Below are 23671 nucleotides of genomic sequence, written 5' to 3' on the forward strand. Positions count from 1 at the left end.
TCTGGTGCGTTGCGTTTGAGTCCTTCCACTAAATCCTATTTATTGTTATTGTTATATTTTGTTCTTGCTTGATTCTATCTGTTATACTGCTGGGTTTCTCTCTATTTGCCTCAAACGAATGTAAAAGTTTTGTAAATTGGTTAAACCGTAAATAAATTAAATTAAGTTAAATGTGTTTTGCTTGTTAACAGATAAGAAAGTCAGTTTTTTAATTACCAAAATACCTTCAAATATTTGGAACACTGGTTAATGATTTTCACGAAAATATTAGCCTTAAGAAACTTCGTTTGTCCCAAGAGTTATAAGAATTATTTAATGACCATTCGATGTTTGGGGTAGTGTGATTGGCCAGTAAGATCGCTCGATCTCACGCCATTATATTTTTACTCAAGTACCTTTTACGTTAGTCACGCGTCATGCTTTGCACATATATAGTGTTGTGAATGCAATGGAGCATGTTTAGGCAATTATGTCCACGCATAATATACAAATTCATTAAAATAGTAATAGAATAGTGATTTTGAACCGATTATATCGACAAAATTAGCTTTTATTTCACAAAGTAAACATTGTGGGTATAGCATACGGGACAGATGTTTCACTTTTACCACGGTATCACCGTAAGCTTAACTTTATCGAGATTTGCGATATTTGCAAATGAACAACCCCGATTTCAACCCAGAACATGTTCGTTCGTCAATAGAACTAATAATAACTTATTATCAGTTGTGAGAGCCACCAAGAATAAAAAATGTCGCTGATGTAGATAAAAAATGGGGAAAGAACTGTTGGAATAAAACTCGTCTCCATAATGCTCCACACTGTGTTCTCATTGTGACTGGAGTTTACTGAAAAATCAATGCGAATAAAATTTTTTCGTCTACTGTCTAAATAAATGGCTGTTCTTATAGTAATACTGATTTTTTGATTTTTTTTAAGTATCGAATGTACAAATCATATGTTGTTTACCTGTCTTGCTGCTTTTTTTAATAGGAACTTAAAGAAGAGTCAAAAAAAGATATCCAAATTACTTTATTAATTCTTCATTTCAATGTGCCGTAGGAAACCCATCCTTGATGTAGGAAGCCATCCATTTTACGAGGTGTGTTCAAAAACTAATGTGATTTTTAAGTTTTATCAAAAAGTATTTATTAACTTATCAATTAATGTTGTATCCTTCAAAGTAATCCCCTTAGATATAATACACTTGTGCCAACGTTTTTCACAGGTTTCTTGAGTTTCGGGAACAGGAAAAAGTCGCAGGGGGCCATATCCGGTGAATATGGTGACTGAGTCATGATTGCCGTGATGAATTCCGGACGTATTCCACATAACAAAAAAAATATATCCAAGATCCAATTAACGTCACCTTACTTTATGAACACGCCTCGTATATATCATCTTCCATCTTCTAACGTCACTTTTCAAGCTAATAATCGACTGATTATCGTAATAATGGGCCAAAATTCGTCAGTTATCTTACCTACTGGTTTATGAGTAAAATTCCTTTGGTGGATAAGAACATAGAAATATAGGGTTTTTACAACCGCCCCGTGATTAACTTTGCCTACTGATTATTACTGCGAAACCGCAGCCCCTTAGCAGACTAACAAACGGGACATAAGTATGTTTTCAATATTTTTCTGAGCAATTCTTGAAATGTGTACATAAAAAAATTAAAAGTAAAAAGTAACAGTTTGTTGACTTTTTATTGATTAACCAAAGATACAGAAATGGATGGCATGGAGTAAAAACGCACCCTGGAACAGATATCGGATCTGGTCACAACCCCGTGGTATCCATAAGTAAAATCGACATAAACAATTTAAAGCAACCTAACGTGAAACAAAAAGTCATAGAAAAACTAAATGAGGCTTTAGCTAATATCAAGACAACATCTAGACAACCAGTCAGCGTAGAAGACAAATGGAATAATATTAAAAGACTGATCGCTGCCCAAAATTACAAAAAGAAGAAATGGATGACTGACGAAATATTATCATTGATGGATGATCTTTTAAAAATAAAGACCGAACCAAACATCAGAAGATTAACCGACAAATACGGAAAGAGATCCGCAAAGCCATAAAACAATGGCTGCTAGACTGATGCGCAGAAATGGGGAAATTGGAAGAATAACATGACCACTTCAGCATACACAAACTCGTTAAAGAAGTAACAGATCACACAAAATCTTGTAGCATTAACAGCATTGTGAAGGACAATTAATAAATCAAGGATCAATTTCAACATTGGAGAAACTATACACAGCAACTCTACTCAGAAAACACTGAAAGTGAATATCAAAGCGAACCCTCCCCTAAAATATTAAAGTCAGAAGTTGTAAGGGCAATCAAACAGAGCAACAGTGGATTTAACTTAATGTTACATTTACGCCATTCTGCTATATGGTGTAGAATTGGTATTGGTTATAAAGAGCGGCACCCCCGCTGGAGTCCAACCACTTAGGCCACCAGATGGGCCCATTGTGCCCCCAGACAGCTCTAGAGAGCCAGAATGCCGACCCTCCTATAGAAGGTCAGCAACTCCATTAGCCCAATACCGTGCGATCGATAAGGGCCATTCCGGAGACTCCGGAGCTGCACCATCCATCATAAGCCTCGCCTGCCTCATTCCCGGAGCAACTCTCCAGCCCACTGCGGCCCGTTCTCTCGCCCAGGCTTCGAGAGCTCCCCACCTCACACACGGGGCGATCCCCAGGCGGGGCTCTGGTCCCATATGCCTATGCGAGGAGCCCTCCGTGGCAAAGGCATCCGCTACCTCATTGCCCCGGATCCCGGTGTGACCCGGGACCCAGACCAACGTGACATTACTCTCCTCGGCCACTCTCCTCAGTACCCCTTTGCACTCCTTTATCAACAAGGAGCGCGTGCGCACTGACTTTAGCGGCATAAGTGCAGTCCTACTATCCGAGCAAAAGAATACCCTCCTGCTTCCGTGGTTGAGCCGAAGCACCTCTCTCTGCCATTTGTCAAAGAAGGTCATCTCGGCATGCCCATGACCCCGCGATCCCCGGACCAGTCCTCTAAAATGTCGTACGGGCCGTGATTGAAGGTAGAAACCTGGACCATAAAGGCCTAGATAATGTGGATATTTAAAAGACCACTCAAAATTCCCTGGACAGATCACACAACAAATGTTGAAGTATTAAATCGAATAGGCAGAGAAAGAGAATTGTTGCCAGTAGTAAAAAGAAGAAAAAGTGCCTATCTGGGTCATATATTTCGAAATTCCAAGTACCAATTCTTAAAACTTATAATGGAAGAAAAGATAGAAGGAAAACGAGGCATCGGAAGGAAAAACACTCATGGCTAAAAACCATAAGGGATTGGACAAAACTCGATGCGCACGCACTCTTTAGAGCCACACAAGATCGAGAGGAGTATGCCAGCATTGTCGTCAAAATGCACTAATTGGATAAGGCACTTTAAGAAGAAGAAGAACAGTTTACTACGTTCTATTTATTACATTCTTACATATTCTATAGTATCATTATTAATATACAAAATATTAAATATAATAATAATGAAGTATTAGTCACTTAAAAAATCCTCACTATCGTTACTGTTGTCACCTAGTTCACTTATCAACTCCAACACTAATCGTTCTCGATAACTATTTTCTTCTTTTATTATTCGTTTTTCCCTGTTAGACCACTAGACCACTTTTGCCTAATTACGTTTATAGTACTATCACTAAATTTTGGTGCAGTGTCAATATATAACCATACGGGGGTAATCTCAAGATTTCATATCCTATCGAACAGCGAACATAATCAATAGTCTTAAAAAATACTGTTGTTTACAAATCGAAGAACCAAGTAGAAGACACAAAAATACAAAAAGAAGAACGTTGTTAATCGACAGGCACACGAGACAATGATTATTTTCAAACTTAACGGAAGATAAATTGAGTGCAAGTACTTTGAACTATAAAGTGAAAACAGCAAAGCTCGAGAATCAGCTACATAAATACGTATTTATTGGAAACATCACATATTACAATTTAGATTATTAAACTCTTAGGAACGAAACATTTGCTTAATCGAATTTAAAACGGTCCATTTACGTTTCAAATAATTTTTTTCTACAAATATCCGTTACTTAACGCAGACTAAACGTCAGTTGGGACCACGGTCCTGCGAAGGTCTGCAGTTATGGCACTGTAAACTACTTAAGACGTCAAAGCAATGAATGCACTATATTTTTGGTGGTACTATAACTACCGATTATTTGCATCGGGCGTAAACTGTTGCCGAATTTCTTCAGTGCAACGCTGCGGTCGGGGTCAAAGCCTTCTTCGACATGATGCACAGCGGGCCGCACAAGCTGATGCTGTTCGGGGCGGCTTGCACCCACGTCACCGATCCCATAGCCAAAGCGTCGAAACACTGGCACCTAACGCAGGTACTCATCGGGGAGGAAGTATGACTAACAAAAGCTATCTTCCCGTCTATTTTCAGCTGTCGTACGCGGACACGCATCCCATGTTCACCAAAGAGAACTTTCCGAATTTTTTTCGCATAGTTCCGTCGGAGAATGCGTTCAATGCCCCGCGTCTCGCGCTGATGAAGGAATTTAACTGGACAAGAGTGGGCACGATATATCAGAATGAGCCGCGCTACTCTCTGGCTCACAACAGGTAAAAAAATCGAAGGAGACGTGTTGAGGGATGGAGAGGCTTTGACCGGTGAACGTGGACAACAGATATAGAGTAATGGGCACCATGCTTCATATGAACGTATGTCCTTGACGTCTTAACTTTTGAGATACAGTGTACCAGAAGACTGTTCTTTTCACTTTTGCAGTTTTAATGAAATAGCATAACATCCTAACAACAAGATAAGTAATAGTTGATCCTTATTAAAAAAAACACTAACTACTATTAATAATTTTTAACAAAATTGTATGTTAATAAAATAACATCAACCTTTTTGAAAAAAAAAAAAGGAGAATATTGAAACTAGATAAGTTGTTGAAAGTTTTGTCCTTGTTGGTTTGTTAGCTTCATCTGTAAATGATATTTCTTTGCCAAACAAAACAAAACAATACAAAATATCTAAAGTGATATTACAGATGTTTAAAAAATATATTTTATTTTTGAAAACTTTACCATCCTGTATCTCAAAAGTAAGGACGTTTTGGATTCGAATCGACGATAGAATAAACTCAGATAATGAAAAAATATTTCTCTTCCTTTCGTGAACCTGGATTCTTACGACAAGCAACCTATCCGATCGACGCAATTAAGTATTTACCTAGGAAAAGATATTATCTCAAAAACAAAAGTCACTGGCTGTCACTTTTGGGTATTTTGTTCAACGCGATACCAACATAAACATAGCAATTCAATCGGAAGAATCGACTAGATTCACACAGTCGCATTGTTACAAAGACTAAAACCACTTTTAATTGTCCGATTTTCCATCCATTTCCTGACTTTCCTTTAAGAGTTAGGGAAAAGTTTATAAAATGATTGTCTCGACTCCATCAAGCTGCCTGCCAAATTTCAACCCTCTACGACCATTTTTAATTTTCCGATTTTCCACCCATTTCCTGTTGTTCCCTTATGAGTTGGGGAAAAGTTTATAAGACAAAAAATGCTCGTCTTGACTGCATCAAGCTGCCTACCAAATTTCAACCCCCTACGACCACTATTAATTTTCCTATATTTCACCCATTTCCTGCCTTTCCCTTAAGAGTTAGGGAAAAGTTTATTGTATAAAAAATGATCGTCTCGACGCGATCTGATTGTCTGCCAAATTTTAAATTCCTACGATCACTGTTAATTTTCCTATATTCCACGCATTTTCTGCCTTTCCCTTAAGAGTTAGGGAAAAGTTTATTGTATAAAAAATCATCGTCTCGACGCGATATAATTGTCTGCCAAATTTCAAATCCCTACGACCACTGTTAATTTTCCTATTTTCCACCCATTTCCTGCCTTTGCCTTAGGAGTTAGAGAAAACTTTATAGAACAAAAAATGATCGTCTTGACTTGATTAAGCTGTCTGCCAAATTTCAACGACCACTTTTAATTTTCCGATTTTCCACCCATTTCCTGTTGTACCCTTACGAATTAGGGAAAAGTTTATAGGACAAAAAAAGATCGTCTCGACGAAGTCTAACTGTCTGCCTAATTCGTATTTGTGTCACCCGGTATAATGCAAATAAAAGATAGTTCTTCACGGGACAAGAAAAATCGGATATATTTTTAGTCTGAATCCGGAATTTAATTCCTTTGATCCGAATATCACGTTTTTTTTACAACAAAACACCGAACTTATTAATAAATAACTTACTTCAAGCCCATTTGACCCAACTAAGTCCTTAAAGAGAATCAACAGTCATCCCGCAAAATCCCTCGGTCTGAAAAACAAAGTGAGTACAAAGGTTTGTTATTAATTTTTAAATTCTTAGACGGACAGGCAAAAAATATATCACAAAATATAATTACCGAAAGCTAAACGAATGTAATCTTTCCAAAAATTACCCGAAACCCAAAAAATCGAAAATTGAATTAGAAATTTAAATGCCTTACAGAAAATTCGCTTCGCAACAGAAGGACAGTTCTAGCTAGATAGATGATTTTAAATGGCCCTTCTTGCAGGTTAGTCGCAGAAATCGACATGATGGGTTACCAGGTGGTCGAAACGCAAAGCTTTACCAACGAGGTGTACACGGCATTGATGAAACTCAAGGAGAAGGATACCCGTATCATTTTGGGAAATTTTAACGAGCGATGGGCTAAACACATCTTCTGCGAAGCTTACAAGCTTGAAATGTACGGCAGGAAGTACCAGTGGCTGATAATGGGCACGTACAAGTTCGAATGGTGGAAACGAATCGAACCGGAAGTGAACTGCACCCTGGACGAGCTCGAACTGTCGTTGGAACAGACCATCTTGACGGATTTACTACCCCTGTCGACTAACGGGGAAATTACGGTATCGGCAATTGTAAGTTCCAACTTTTTGGTGTCTCTTTTTTTCATTCGTCTCAACACTTAACTATTGGTTATTCTCTGCACTCACGAAATTCGTAATATTCTGTGCCACAAAACATAACGTAATACTTGTCTCATCTTCATAAAAGTACTCCGGGCCTTTTCAATCCGGATTTTTATTTCCTGAGAGCTGTCAGCATTTTCCATAATGAGACCAGCTACCTTTTGGATTCTGCCACGTATCACTTTTAAGAATGCCTTTAGTGTATTTAGCCTGGTGGATTATCTGGGCTGGCGCTTTTCTGATCTTCAATGTATTCTGTGCATGTAAGAATTCCTCCTTTGTTCGGACCTTCATCTGTGTAACATGTTAACTTTTGTCTACGATCGTCGGAGAGATCCGTCACATACTTTTTCCACGTTCTTAGATTTCTTGGGTATCTATTAATATTTCGTCGTTCCAGCAATGTCTTCTCCCTCCACTTATTTCTCCTTGCAATATGAATTGAAGTTTTTAAATGTATTTCCCCTCATGTTTCCTGTTTTTAATAGTGATTACGACTTTTCTGTCTTTTTTCATTCGTCTTGCCACCTCACGATTGGTTATTCTCTGCACCGATGAAATTCCCAATATTCTACGATACACTCAGAGCGAAGTATAGCACTGACAAAACATAACATCTCATGTTCCAAGTTAAGTAATCGCAGTTTCGAGAACTTCTAATACGTTCACCATGTTTCTTGTCGATTGGTTTTTGCTTTGGATTCTGTAATGTATCAATTTTTGAGAATGCATGGGCATCATTTGGGCTTGGTAGCGTTACAAAGCAATTCTGGTGGTATTATCTACCCTCAATAACTTTAAAAAGTTCGGCTGATAGATTATCTGGTCCTGACCGTTTTCTGATCTTCAGTGTATTCAGTGCACGTAACAATTCCTTTTTTGTCCTTTCAGGACCTTCGTCTCTTTCCAAGGTTAACTTTTTGTCTATGATCTTCAGTGAGATCTGCCACATAATCGTTCCACGTTCTTAGTCCTTCTTCCGTGCATGCAAGGATTTCTCCATTGTTAGACCTTCATGTCTTTCCATTCCTACTCCGTTCGTCGATGCTGAGAAGAATTCATTTGATTTGTGCTCCGAACTCCTACCACAAGTGAATATTCAAGAGTTATTTTGTCAAATCTCTCAAAACCTAAGAAAAAATTATTCAAAAAAGCTTCACTCCCTTGTAGGAGTGAATGGAGCTTAGAGATTTCACAGAATAAGTAAAGTAAAGTAAAAAATAGGTAAGTTAAGTAAAAACTCGTTGGCTTAGATACTGGGGGCAATTGGTGTTCCGTGTCTGTGTCGTTTGGATTGGAAGAGAGAGCAAATTAAAGACAAGGGTATTTTAAACTCATTAAGGATACATATTGACGAACAATGTTTACAATTTTGACGGTGCAATCAAGATGAGAAGATTTGATTGCAGGGTCTCGGATTTTAACACACCCGATGAAAGTTTCAGTAATAGGGACTTTAGTAACCCGTTCGTTTAAACTTTTTGCGGTCATCCTGAGGCAAACGGGCATCATTTTTGCAGACTGCCGATGAGTACAACAGCGAATACAACTCGCGGAGGGGCAAGGAGTACTCTCGATTCCACGGCTACACCTACGACGGGATATGGGCCGTAGCGTTGGCCATACAAAATGTCGCGCACAAAATCAAATACTTCCGGAGGAATCAGACCGTCAACGATTTCCGCTACAGGGATCCGCTCTGGGAACGCCTGTTTCTGGATGCTTTGAACAACACCAGCTTCGAAGGTTAGCTTGGATGGCCCTAGTCGGAGTATTTCTAGCCTAGATGGAGCAAAATTTACACCATCTGTTTACACTATACGCATTATTAACACCTGCATTGATAACCGTCAGTTATTTGTGCGCTCCAGTTTATCTTTTCGACTGACTGACTAGCGGGCGCGGTGCACCGTTTGTAAGACGTTCATAATACACTCTAGTGAGGAAGACTTGATTCGATTGATTGCCCTTAAAAATCCCAGTAAAAAACACTTTTTTTGCATTAAAAAAATTGTTAAACCGGATGTTATCCGTACTGAGATAAGTTAATCCACGTTAGAAAAATAAACACAGAACAAACAGAAGATTCCTCGTTACAACTAAGTAATATTGCTATGCTATTGATAAATGCCTAACTAGTATTGGTCTTTTTTCATAAAAAACTATATGATGATGCGCATTCTCCATGCAAACCTAAACAAAAAAAAACAAACAAACAAAACAAAATTTAATGTAGTTGCAATACATCTCCATATACATTTTTTTTGACCCGCCCAAGCATTTGACTTCTGCGGACCTGGTGTTAGGTATTTCAAAAGTTTATTATTTTCCAAACAGGTATACGAATTTCTGTTTTAATGGACCCTGATACCCACTTGTAAAAATTTGCAGGATGACACCATTTAGGTGACGGAAGGTCATGTTACATCATGCGTTAAAAGTTGTCCTGATAAACAAACTTAAGTTGTTTCAGCTTGAAGCTTTTCAGAAGAAATGCATCTCCAATAAGAGAGTCCCAAGTGACTCCTTGCTCTCTTATACACTTTCTGTATATTTACATAATTTTCTGATCCAGGAATTTGCAATATATTTAACTCTGCACTCTATTTCATCTTTGATAAGTTCTTCTCCGGTTCCATCCATGACAAACTCATTTTCCCTGTTTCCAAATTTTTTCGCCGCTTAAGTTGATCTCAAGACAGAAAAAAAAACACAATAACCCCTAAATATGTTGTATTTTCTAAACGAGAATATGATTTTCCAACACTAAGCAGCTCTTCTTAATGAGGCGTCACTTGATCCTCATTCCAATTTGAAACATGTGGAGCATTAGGATATTGGAAAGTCTGCTATACTCTTCCAAGAGAATGGAGTTTGCATGTAGTTATTCCAGATGCGTTTCCTTTGCACCTTGTCGAAAGGAATACATCTCCAAAAGGACATTGTTCCCTCAGGCACTTCCAGTATGTTTTGTTTGTTGACATAACTTTTTGATCCAGGAGTTTGCTTGATATATTTAATGTTGCATTCTATTTCATCTCTGATAAGTTCTTCTTCAGTTCCATCAATGACAACCTCATTTTCTTTTGTACCAGAATAACAGAACAACCTCTAAAAATGTTGTATAAGGTAGTTCCAAATCATTTTCTAAATGAGTATATGATTTTCAAGAACTAATCAGCTCTTTTTAATGAGGCGTCAATTTGAAATAATTTGGAGCATTGGGGGAAAGTCTGCTATAATCTTCCAAAACATTCGAGTTTACATGTAGTTAATTATATCAGATGTTAATTAAATCAAATGTTCCTTTTTGATCAAAGAAAAAGCACATTAGTTAGAATTTTATTATCTCCACCATATCCAATAATACCTCAGACACTTGCTATATGTTTACATAACTTTCAGATCTAGCAGTTTCCTCAATATATTCAAATTCATCTTATCTGGTTAGGCATTTTTTGATGGGATGTCACTTGATCCTCATTCAGATGTGAAAAAAATTGGATGATGACAAAACTTAGGAGACAAATGCTTTTGTTATAGCCTTGGGGTAACTTTTCCATAAGGTATCCTTTGTATCTTTGTTACCATTGGCTGATACAGGCAGGAGAATCGGGTTGTTTTGGTTCCCCTCATCATTACAGAAACTTTCCAAAAACATGAGGGTCCAGACTACTGTAGAGCTCTGGTTTTCAGGTGTTACGGGTCCGGTCAGGTTTTACGACAACGAAAGGAAGGCGAGCATTTTGATAAAACAGTTCCAGGAAGGCAGAGAGGTGAAAGTGGGGGAATACAGCGCTGCCATACACCATTTGGACTTGTCGCTTGGCGACGAGCTTAAGTGGACTGGGAAGTACGTCTTTGGTAGGATAGTAAACGATATTGGACGAGCAAACGAGTGTCCTCTCTTAAGCTGGCAGAAACAATTGAATATGATGATACGAGGGCTGCCTTTTATATTTCGGGAATTTCTTAAACTAGTCCCGCTATCTGGCGACTAACGTTTTTCTAGGGAAGTTTGACATTTTGAGGTTAGGTTTACTCGGTTAGGTTTCGGCGAAAGAGTGTTGTTTGTGTTTTTTATGATAAATTAAAAGAATTGGTTCGGTTAAAAATGGAACTTAATCGGGAGCATTTTCGTGCAATAATTTTTTACAACATTAGACGTGGACTAACAATGCATAGATGAACTTAATTCGACTTTTGGAGTTTAAGGACTATCTAGGACTACTGTTTATCGCTGGTTTTCGTCGTGGTCGTAGTTTTCTTGAGGATGAATTTCGTGAAGGTCGTCCAAAATCGGTGGGTGTCCGAGCCATCCACCATATAGTCCTGATTTAGCACCTAGTGACTTCTATTTATTCCCGTACATTAAGATAAAATTACGTTGGCAACGATTTTAGACACCAGAAGAAGCGTTTAAAAAGCATGTTTTGGACGTGCCCGACTCGATGTGGGAAAAGTGCTTTGATGATTGGTTTTATCGAATGCAACAGTGTATTGATCATCAGGTTGAATATTTTGAGAAACAAAGTCATATTTGTTGTTAGCTTATAGTTTTTTATTACAAATCCCGAAATATAAAAGGTAGTCCCCGTAGGTCATATCCAGAGTATATACACCATTGGTTTGTGGTTGAATTTTGATATATTTTTTTTGTTCTCGAAAATGCACTGAAAGCTTGTTTTGCTTGTTGCTTTAACCTAAAATAGCAGGTATTTTTTGAAAGAATAAACTGGGCTTAGAACCCAACTATAGATCCACCGACATGACCGTCAGAATTGACAAACGTCAAAATTCAGACCGTGCGGTAAAATCTCCGAAAACATCCGAAATATCCCGAAAATGTCCGAAGTGGTTCGGATCCGCGGGAAATGAAACTGAGATGGCCGTATTTGTCCAAATCGTATCGGGGCGTTCGTGGCTCATTCGGGGCAGCGCGGGAGGGAGGCCGGCAAAGCGTTTCCGTGGAGAAACAATTTTCCTCGAGAGAGAATAATTATGATTTGTTTACATTACAATGTTTTTAAAATACATCTGTTAATATTTACAGTGGACTCATCGTAAAAGATGCAGTTGCATTTTAATTAATAAAAGAGCCAAACCTATCATAAATGTGTTTGTTTAAGGGCTCTCAATTATTTCAAATAAATCATTGCGGTGATAGTAAAATCGTATTTAGGTACCTTTTACTCGGAAAATTGCATACGGCGATTATCACGAATCATGAAAGGTTAATAAAAACGGGTGCCCAATTGTTCTCACAGCTTAAATTATTGATGATTGTTAAATTTATTCAATAAGCAATATGATTTATCAATATCTTTATCTAATACTTCAGCTGCGACTATTTTGAGGATATGGTTGTCAATTAAGACACTTTGGATCATGTAAAAAATTAACCAGCTACCTGGCATACCCAAGAATCAAAAAGTAAAAGTTACCTCAGTAGAACAGGGCCCATTAATTAAAGATACCTATTTTAAAAGGTCAAATTGTCAAATAAAAATCACTTAGGTGCCAATGAAATACCTACCTACACCTTCATTGTAGCATGCTTAATAGAAGTTGTAAGTTTTTTTAGCTTAAACAATATCGTAAATTGTTGTTCTTTATGTCATATCCAATAACCTCTACTTTATTTTGTAAACTGTTAATTTCATTTTGTTTATAAGTACGCTGTATAGTGGATACGTCCTATATACATAATTAACCAAAGTAAATAATGTAACCGCATTTTATAAATTAATTTGAGCCGTGTTGTATTTTAACCTCTTTCTTTATTTGGATAAATGTTTTGGCCGCGTTCGGGTGTTCGTCGCCGGTGCCTCGAGTAGAAAAAAATAATTTTAAATTGTAGTGCGTTGTCCCAAAACTTTCGAAACCAATGAGACAACGAAATTAACTTTTCGAAAAAAAAAAAAAAATGCGCCAGCTTGAGAGGGGTAAAATCGCGACGGGCCTTGTCGCGCAGCGTCACCGTTTCTTACCCCGCAGCTACCCTCCCAAAGACAGGACCTTCCTGAAAAAGGAACATACGCGGGTTAACAAAACTGTCTACGCGATACTCGCATCGTTGGCGTGCTGTGGCATCCTGATCGCGGGTTTCTTTCTGGGGTTCAATATTAAATACAGGAACCAGAGGTACATCAAAATGTCCAGCCCGCAGCTGAACAACTTGATCATCATCGGGTGCATGATAACTTACACCAGCATCATATTTTTGGGGTTGGATTCGGAACTCTCCAGTATCGGTACCGTCCGCAGGGTCCGAGACCTTTCTGGTGTTAATTCCATTGATTCCAGAGGCGTTCCCGTATATCTGTACGGCGAGGGCGTGGACTTTGATGGCGGGTTTCTCATTGGCCTTCGGGTCCATGTTCAGCAAGACTTGGCGAGTTCACTCGATCTTCACCGACGTCAAACTCAACAAAAAAGTGATCAAGGATTACCAACTGTTTATGGTGGTGGGAGTGTTGCTTTGCGTGGACGTCGTGATAATGACCACGTGGCAGATAGCCGACCCGTTCTACAGGGAAACCAAGCAAGGCGAACCTTATGTAAGTTGATCTTTTATTCTACGTTCTGCAACGCTTTGCCTTTAGTTCTTATATTATGCTTATAAATTTGATCCTTTAAGTAATCCCAGTGGAGTTATAAAGGAATAAATAAAAAGGAATAAAAGCGGTTGTCAAAAATTGATATGTGCCTCTCAAGTTATGAGCTAATGCGCCATCTTGTTTCAAAAATCGATAAAATCGAATTTTTCGAAAGTATACGCGCTAGTAATTTTTTCCAAATCTCGGTAACGGTAGATCCTACAGAGGAATTTTTGTTTTCTGTTCTACCTTCTCTGTTCCAGGGTTTTTCGACGATAATTTCCGAAAGGTTTGAGCTACACGCTTCAAATTTTGCTCCTTTTTAACCGTCCATAGGCTGCATAATATATGTTAAAATAGCGGCGTTCAAGCTTCGGCGTCCATCTTTTTTTTTCAATTTTCGATTCTTTTTTGGATTTTGCTATGAAACACGACAAATGTCCGAAATTTGAAGCTATCGACTTGAAGTTTGGCAGACGAATAGCGCTTGGTCGCCTAACGGAAACTATTGAAATTAGAGGTGCTGGGCGGTCGGGAAGTATTTAAAAAAAATTAAAAACCGCGTTTGCAAGGGTCCACGAAAAAAAATGATTTCTCGAAAACAGTTTACGCGACGGAAAAAATTCTTAAACAAGAAGAGTCTGCTTTTTTTACATGACGATGTAGCCCGCATTGACAGCTAAAATTTTTGTATTTGAGGTTTTCACCTGTTATACACGGTGATCAAGATATTAAGTGTTATGTTCAAAAATTAACAGGTGTCTTAAATTTGCAACTATCGACTTCAGATTTGACAGAAGTGTAGAAGTCCACACCCGCATTTCACATGTTAAAAACGGACTCAAATTTCGCAAAGCATTTTTTAAAAATTTTTGAAAATTTGTTTTGGTATATTTTGCCTTCCAGAAAAAAATTATTTTCTCGAAAACTATTGACCCAATCGGCAAAATTTGTGAACCAGGAAATGTGGGAGATCCAAAACCATAACTTTTATTTCTAGCATTGTTTCCAATATGTACAGGTTTTTTCAATTATAGACAAAAATCTAAAAAACCCTGAAAATCGTTCTTTTCGCTATTAAATTATTAGCAGTACATAAAAAATTCGTGAAAAATATGGCCAATTGGTTTAAGCCACATCGAGAGCCACAACTTTGGTATTTACCGTTTTTGGTCTATCACATACGCTGTTCGAGATATTTGAAAAATCCAAATGAAAATCACCACTTCTCGCCCTCAAACTAGACGCGATGATGTAATTTACTATTACGACGTACTGCATGGTTTCAGAAAAGCCTTATTTTCTCGAAAACCATCTACCATTTTCGAAAAATTCTTGGACCAGGAAACATGGAAGATCCTCCATTTCCGTAAATTTTTTCGATTATGTACAGGGTGTGTCGATTATGGGTAAAAATATCTAAAAGGCCCTGAAAATTGCCGTTTTCGTTTGTAAATTAATAGCCGTTAATAAAAAACTATAAAACTTGTAAAGATTTGGTCCAAACAGTATCGTAAATTGTGAGGAGAGAGAGTTTCAGGTTTCGTCAATTTTGCAGGGCGCGCGAAATACTTATATAATACTTATATAATTGGAAATCGTTATTACTTGTACAATTTTTCATATCTATCAAAGTTTGTCGTCACTTAGAAATTCGGTGATACGTGAAAGACGTTTTATACAAGGCGTATGCGCAATATAATTACATCGATTTTGCAAAAGTTCCATAGTGGTCCGCAGGAGCATAATAGAGAAACGATGCGTCCCAATAGAAAAAAAAACAGAATTGGCTTCATTTTGAAGTAAAAACCGATTTTTCGAAAGCAATCTTATTGGAAATGGAACCGAACCAACCAAAAACCAAAACCGATCAATACTAGCCATCCAGAATTTCAGTAATAATTGCAATACACTGCTCATCGGTCAGCGTAAAAATATTAATTAATTGAAAATTGTTATTCTTATTAAATTAAAATTGTACCTCTCTACGTGGCCATACCATATAAGTTGTCGTTGGTCTATTTCTTCAAGGATGGTCGTCTGCACGTCCGTGACTGCCCTTATTCGAAGAAAGCCATTTCTAATGACAGCAGTCTTCTTTTCAAGGCTTTCTCTAGTTGTCATGTTTTGCATCCATCAAATCCATCAAATATAGAATCGTATATAAGCTTTTTCCTTTCTTCAGAAATATGTGTCGATCAGAGAATAGAGTTGAGACATCCTATGACTCTTTTCCCCTTCACTATTCGGTCTTCTATTTCCTTTCTTGTTCGTCCATTCTTATCCATCTTTGTTCCCAGTTAGTTGTATTCCCCACATGACGTCACCGTAACGCTATTCCCAACTTCCAGATGCTGCCCACACACACGTATTTTGTTTTATTACAGTTCACTGTCAGCCACATCTTGTATATTCATCAAATAGCCTTCTTGTCATAAACTCTAGGTCTTCTTTATCTTGGACCACTTGAACTTGATCATCTGCAACATGGAGGGTGTAAAGATTGGTGTCATTTGTTAATTCTATTCCTATTCCGCTTCACGCATTTCTCCATTTTTCATAAGGCTTCGTTCAAATAAATCTTGAACAGTGTCGGGGAGAGACAGCATCCTTGTCGAAGGCATTTTGAGATATGTTCTTTCCTATCCTATAGAGCTGTTTTTGCTTGCTGCTCTATTTCGTTAGGGCCGTAATCCTGGTCTACATTGCTTTTAATTAACCCATAGACTGACTCATTGTGCTAGTGACCGAAATACATCGGTAGTTGGCACACTCGTCTCACTTTCCCTTCTTATGGATGTGTGTTATCCAGGCCTTCTTCCAAATAGCAAAAATGACGTGAAAATAACGGTGTTATTGTCATGGATACTGTAAGCTACCACAGCTGGGCAAAGCACCAGCCTCATCAAGTTCAGAAACTGAAATCCAGGGATATTTGTTGGAAAATGATATTTATTTTGTATTCAGTTACGAAAATGCGCAACTTTTGGAAGTCCTAAATTCGTATGCAATTAAAAAACAGTAATTTGGCTAAAGAGGCTGGGCATACTGTTTTACGATTTCCTCCATATCATTGCATGTTCAACCCCATAGAGCATTTGTTTAACTGAGTTAACCAAAGACCAGGGCACAAAATATCACTTCTACTTTAAGTCCCAGTATTATAAGTTTGACCAAAAATGTAATTAATCACATACCAATTGATAGCTATAAAAATTCAGTACAGCACATTTCTCTACAAAGCAATATAAATCCTATTGTAATGAAATGATTTGACATCTGACAGGCCCGTACCCAAATAGCACAAGGACGTCCGTAAATATACTGTTTCAGCTAAGGGACATCCTTTAGATGTCTCAAAGATATACGATGTTACAAATGGGAACGTCCACAGTATACACATGCGTCCTTAGGATGTTTGTTAGTACATACTAAGGATGTAAAGGACTATCGATTGATACCATTAATAATAAAACACATTTTATACGCATTTTTTTCTATTGTAGATATGAAAAAATTGTAGGTATATAATGTAGCAAAAATATAGTCCCAACCTAAAGTAAAAATAGAGTAAGATACTATCTTGAACTAAACTCTAACATAATAATTAATATTTGACATATTTCCTGTCATTCCTTAGCGAAAGTAACTCTTTTTAGCGAAACAGCTATTGAATTCTCACAATCTTTTGATGTTTGTCATGTGTTTGCTTTTTTATCAGCATCTGAAAATATTAAATTTTGTGAAAGACAGGCTTCTATATATTTGTACTTTATAAAAAAAAATAAACAGAACGAGACTGGTATCTGATATGTTTAAAAACAGATTGAAAAAATCGCTACATCCGCCTTTTACGTCAGGCTTGATTTGACGCTGATAGTACTCTCATGAAAGTGATCTTAGATGCTAATCTCCACGACGATGAGAGTATACATTTATGTATTTCATTTGATTAAATACAAACCTCATTAAACTCTTATTGGTAAGATCACTTTCATGAGAGTAAGTACTATCGCCCGCAAAAAAACTAGAACCAATACGATTTTTCAGTTTGACAGTAAAGGTCGATTTTCATGCAATATTATTTTTCAACAATAAAAATTTTCTTAGTTTTTTTTTGCTTGTGATGGTACCTACAATCCCTATAAAAACAAGCCTTAAAAAATAAGAAAAACGTTTTCATTTTAATGTGAAAATTTTACTTTATGCAGGGTGATTCCTAAAATTAATACTTTGTTTTTGGGGGCGGGTTCTTGCATCCATTTTAAGAAAAAAATATGCAAACTATACTATATAACTAAAAATGTAATTTTGCTCTGGGAGATTTTCTCTGACATTTTTTGCTTAAATCAAAAATTAGTTTAGTTTTGTATACCTAAATTTAACTGCTCAAAAAACATGAAGAGAAACTGGATTTTATTTTTGTTTTCAAAAACTAAGCAATTAGATATGAAAAGAAGTCTAGAATCAAAAAAGATATGTAATCTAAAACGTATATAACATAGGTTACAAAAAAGGCAGTTTTATCTTAACTCGGTCCAGCAATCACTTAAATTATCAACTAAACAATCACCATAATATTTTATTAAATTATAATTCTTTACTTTATTTATATTATATTTACGTCCTATTTATTTAAAAAAAAAACATAATACCTACTTACCAAATATTAGTAAATTTCATTGCAAGTTCATTTGAAATCAGCGGGGTCAGAGCTTGCTACCTCATTGACCTAGCATAATACTAAAAAACAAGGCTTGATGTTGGTAGACTACACAACAATGGTTCGTTCAGCTTAGAATGTATCAAATCTTATGTTATATATTACCATAAAGCTTTACTTACATGAATTATTAGTTCTTCAGTAATAATAATACCACAAAAAAAATAACTGAAACGAAAGCACTGAAATCAGTAAGCACAGCACACAAAATACTCAAAATAGACACCAAGTCGCCGTATACCGTATACCGCCAACAAAAACAAGGCTGAAAAGACGAACGAGACGGAGGAGAAGTCAACGAGACTTTTAGTAATTTTTGGTAATTTTTTAACTTTGGTTAACTTTTGACTGTTAAAAACACTCCGTGTTTATGGATTGTATGTAGTTCGATGTTTGTTAGATCTTGCCTGTTTAATTACTTAGACTCTTGTCCATTTCAGCCTGATCCTTCCAATGAAGACACGATCATCATACCAGAGAACGAGTACTGCGCTTCCGGCAAAATGTCAATTTTCATCGGATCGATCTACGCGTACAAAGGACTTCTAATGGTAATTCGTCCTCTAAACTAGTCGCGATTCCAATTAAGTCCAAAAAAGTTGGACACTTTCAAGGAGAAACGTACCGGAAAACATTGCGTTTCCATGAAAGTATTTCCAATGGTTCCAATAATTTTTCAGTTACCAACCATTACCACATACTGTTGTATATACAAATATACAGTAGAGAAGAGGCGAAGTCTAGCAAAAGCTACTCCACTTAACCTCTTAAGTGTTTAAATTGTAATAATAATATGGAACAATAGAAAGTTATTAAAAGTAAAAATGAAAAAAATAACATTGAACATTGAAAAGTTTTCGTAAACTAAAATTAAGGACAGCCTGTATAAATGGCGCAAAACCAAATTAGACTTTTTCACCAATAATATTTAGCATTAAGTTGAAGATTATGCGTAGAAGAATATAGACATAACTTATACAAATCCAAATTGATATAAATTGAAGCAATATCAAATAATTTAGTATCTAAAGAATAGCTGAGTGTCATCAGCAAATGAATGCAAATTAATTAAGAATAATATAATAATATAAAAATAAAAACAATATAAACGAATATACATATAAAATTTTGGGCTTTAAATTCTCTGCCATTTTGTCAAGAAGATATCTACTGTAGATTGCTTTTGAACCCTTGTCAAAATTTGTCAAAGTTCCTTTGGTTCTCCCCCGAAATCACTACTATTAAATTTTTTTTTTCTTCTTGCTCAGCTGACTGCTTGAGCTCATCATTTAAAAGCCCACCTGCTGCTTCTTTAACTATTTCTTCGAAGTTTTCTGCATTTATCTTTACCATTTCTTTTACACTTCATTAAAAGATCTTTCTGTTATCCCATTCCAAGAAAGGTTCACGTTTTCTACAGTATTCATGATATTGTACTTTTTACAAAATTCTCCTATTGTTTGCTTCTCTTCTGGCATGGCATGCAGTATTATCTATTAATAGCAGTGCTCTTTGTTTAAATTTTCAGTTCAGTTCAGTGAACCAATCCTGGATGATTTTCTTAGTTATCCATGATTTTTTATCAGACTCCCAAACTACTGGACATACATTAAAGTTGAACGAATATTATCACAGAAACGAAGAGGTGCAATTATTTCACTGATTGTTATTTTGAAAAAGGCTAAACTCCCCCAAGCTGTAAGAGGATTACTTTATTAAAATGTTTTTGACTAAGTTTTCTAAATTTTTTATTCGGATTTTTGTCTCGGACTTGAGTAGTAGTAGTAGTAGTAGTAGATGCTTTAATAATTTGAAGTAATCGGGTCCGAAGTCGTCTTTATTCCGTCTTTTGTAGGGGTGAACTTCATTCTCATGTGAAAAAAATATGTTTGATTCTCATAAACGTAAACTAGACGCTTAACCCATATTATCCCAAGCATAAAAAAAAGCTTTTTTGCTCTGAAATTGTTTATTTTGTTGCACTTAAGAATGCATTACATGAATTAAAAAAAAAACTCGAAACATACTGGTGCGTAAACGAACCAATGAGAAAAAACATTAAATAAGGTTTTGGGGCACATAAGATGTTGTTAGAGAAAAGTTTTGCTGACTCTCGATCTAGTGAATGCGGTCATTATGCCGTGCGAGCCGATCCCGATTTACATCGCCTAGAGAAATACCGCCGCGAAATACAACAACGCAAGTTGCACTTAGTACTTTTTGATTCTCTTTCCGTTTATCCATTTTTGTTAATTGTATTCTGTGAATCGTGATTTCTTTTCATTAAAGTTCTTAATCAGAACTTCGGGTTAGATTTCACTGCCGTTTAAACTCCGCCGACAGATGTAACATATAATTTATACATAAATGTACAAAAGAAAGTTCAAATTCGACAGAAAACAACTAAAAGTAGATTGTTTTCCAAATAGAACCTGATTTGATTTGATGTGCAAAAACATTTCCTGGATGTGACAAAGAAAATGATAGAATAGGTGGTGCATTAACGCACCACTGGGACGAAATGGGTTAAATATATAAGCGCTTGGCAGTGTAAGAATGTTAAGCTCTGAAAATATCGATCTCACATCCTCTCTGTATTTGAAGTTTGAAGTTATTGTTATGAACAACGTAGTGTTCCCTTCCAGCTGGAAATGAGGCTTTAACCATATTGGTGATGGCAGAGTCGGTTGATTCTACCCTCCCGAACCCATATTGCTGACCAAAGTAGAGATTAAAATATTCAAAATATTTCTTAATTCGGTTTTTTAATACAAGGTATCACGCACATAGGTCTAAAGTTGTTTGCAGTAACTTCCCCACATTTATATGTATGTGATTTTTTTTTATATTTATAACATATTTGGATCAGATCATCTATCAAACAAGTATTAAAATATTCTTTAGCTGCTTTAAGATCAAAAACAACATTTGCTACAATCTTTGGTTAGTTTTGGTTGATTTATTATTATTATTAGATTATATTCCGGTAGGCTTTAGCTGTATTTCCTTCTTCTTCAATTACTTGCTTATCAGGAACGCTTTTTGCTTTCCTTATTTCTTTTTTGTGAAACTGTAGCTTTTAATATATTTTGTGATACTCATGGTTCATCGGGCAAATTTTATTTCAGAAATTGAGGTTATGTGTTTTTTTTTCATATTTTGATTGCCCCATATAAAATTGTGTTGTGCCGCTACTGATTACAACGAAAGTTTAACCACAGTCTAAGGAGATGGTGTACTACTCAATCAATTTGACAGATGTGCCTCAACTTATACAGGGTGTCCTAAAATGGATGGTGCCGTTTTGGCGAATTCATTTAACAAAATCTTAAGTTTTTCAAATGGAACACGTTATATTTTTATTCAGATATCACTTCTAGGATAAAAAATAAGGTAAGTTTGTAATTTATCTTATATTTAAATTTTTCTTACTTTTTGAGATATTCGAATTTTTAGATAACACCCGTATAAATTCTGCTTGAATTTAAAGCTGGACGCATTAGGCAATATTAGGTATTTTTTAAATAGCAAAGGCATAATTCTACTTCTTTTAAAGATTTAATACTCCAGATATACGAATAAATATTTAAAGAAACATTTAATGGTTAATTATCGTCCAATATCTAATATCCCCACAATCGGTAAAATTATTGAAAAGATTCTATATTCTCAATTAGCAGCTTACTTCGAGGACAACCGTTTGTTGTTTCCGGCCCAGTTTGGGTTTAGACGTGGTAAATCGACTTGTGGAACAATTAGTAGAGTTCTTGGTTAGGTTTATGCAGCTTTTGAAAGCAGAGAGTACTCCGGCACAGTCGATCTTTCGCAAGCGTTTGACTGTGTCCGAGATCCTGTTTTTTTGAGTAAATTGCAGGGTGGATCCCTCATCGGTTGGATTTCTTTAAAGTAATCTTTCCAACAGGAGGCAAATCGTGGTCCTGAATGGAAAATAATCACAAATTAGAGTTATTGATCAATTATCCATCTATTCTTCTATCTTCTATTCTTGATCTATATAAACGATCTCCCTGAGCATGTTGCTGACATAGTTTGTACATTGTTCGCTGAAGTCATTCTGAGAACGAGTTGGTGCGCAGGATGGAGGGGGCACAGTCCGGGGCAAGTGATTGGTTTCGTGCTAACAAACTTGATCTGAATGAATCAAAAACACAACAAATTATGTTTTCTTTACGCGAGTCACCATTCAACAATCCATTACGTGTCAACTGTCTTGGGGTTCTGCATTTCGAGCAGCATATTATTGGTCTTTGTGAGAAGCTGTCCAAGGTGGTGTACTTGTTGCGCGGCTTGATCGGCGAGGTCTCTCAAAGTATAGTCAGAATGGTATATTTTTCACTCTTTCAGAGATTACCTGTCAAAATGATTGAGTAGTGCATCATCTCCTTAGTCGGTGGCAAAATTTTCGTTTCAATATCTGTATCTGTAGCGTTATAGCACAATTTTATATGGGGCAATGAAAATATGAAAAAAAAAACACATAACCTCAATTTTCGCCTAAACTATACAAAATTTGAATAGGAATTTCTTAAGAAAGTGACCTTTATTTTAACCGAGAGTTACAAAAATGTCAATATATACAGGGCGTTCCATTTAAAATAACATGTTTTAATTTGTTTAGATATTCGGGGCTTTCCTGGCGTGGGAAACGCGTCACGTCTCGATACCAGCCCTCAACGACAGCCGTTACGTCGGATTTTCCGTTTATAACGTTGTCATAATGTGCATACTGGGCGCTGCGGTAGCGCTCGCGCTCGTAGACCACCAGGACGAGATGTTCCTGCTCATAAGTTCGTTTATAATGTTCTGCACCACGATAACGCTGTGCCTGGTGTTCGTGCCGAAAATGATCGAGCTTCGTAAAGATCCTGGCGGCCACATCGACAAACGGATTCGCGCCACCTTGCGGCCGATGTCGAAAACACGACGGGACTCGAGCATATCCGAGTTGGAAACGAAACTAAAAGACCTGAAAGACTTGAACGTGAAGTACAAGAAGACGCTGCTGGATCGTGATTCAGAATTGCAGGTTTGCCACCTTTGGTTTATTATTTCCCCTGAAAATTTTTCTTTGCGACAATAAATTATTAGCAGTAAATCAAAATTCGTTAAAATATGGCCATCTGGTTTATACAGTCCTCAAATCACCAATATTTGAAAAAAAAACACTATTTGTCGAGCTTAATCTAGACGCGCTGATGTCATTTATAGTTAGCCCGACGACATACCGTCTTTACAAGCTTCTATGAAAAATTACAAAGTTAAATATCGGATTATATCGTAAAAACGGTATATTATTGG

General features: G+C 36.6%; 1 protein-coding gene across 5 annotated transcripts in view; it reads left to right on the forward strand.

The window, feature by feature from the left end:
* Positions 1-23671, forward strand: part of LOC132706150 (gamma-aminobutyric acid type B receptor subunit 2) — a 46042-nt gene that overhangs the window by 7799 nt on the left and 14572 nt on the right. For all 5 annotated transcript variants that reach the window (XR_009619552.1, XM_060677313.1, XM_060677314.1 and 2 more), the window contains exons 3-11: positions 4290-4427; positions 4484-4662; positions 6631-6979; positions 8551-8776; positions 10727-10883; positions 13028-13284; positions 13337-13590; positions 18793-18903; positions 22992-23399. Coding sequence is in view for 4 of the 5 variants with exons in the window: in XM_060677313.1 (XP_060533296.1) it covers positions 4290-4427; positions 4484-4662; positions 6631-6979; positions 8551-8776; positions 10727-10883; positions 13028-13284; positions 13337-13590; positions 18793-18903; positions 22992-23399 (2079 nt within the window). In the remaining variant the exon portion in view is untranslated. The remainder of the gene's footprint in view (positions 1-4289; positions 4428-4483; positions 4663-6630; positions 6980-8550; positions 8777-10726; positions 10884-13027; positions 13285-13336; positions 13591-18792; positions 18904-22991; positions 23400-23671) is intronic.

Source organism: Cylas formicarius, unplaced genomic scaffold (genome assembly GCF_029955315.1).
Source record: "Cylas formicarius isolate icCylForm1 unplaced genomic scaffold, icCylForm1.1 PGA_scaffold_8__14_contigs__length_24414737, whole genome shotgun sequence".
Classification (NCBI taxonomy): domain Eukaryota; kingdom Metazoa; phylum Arthropoda; class Insecta; order Coleoptera; family Brentidae; genus Cylas; species Cylas formicarius.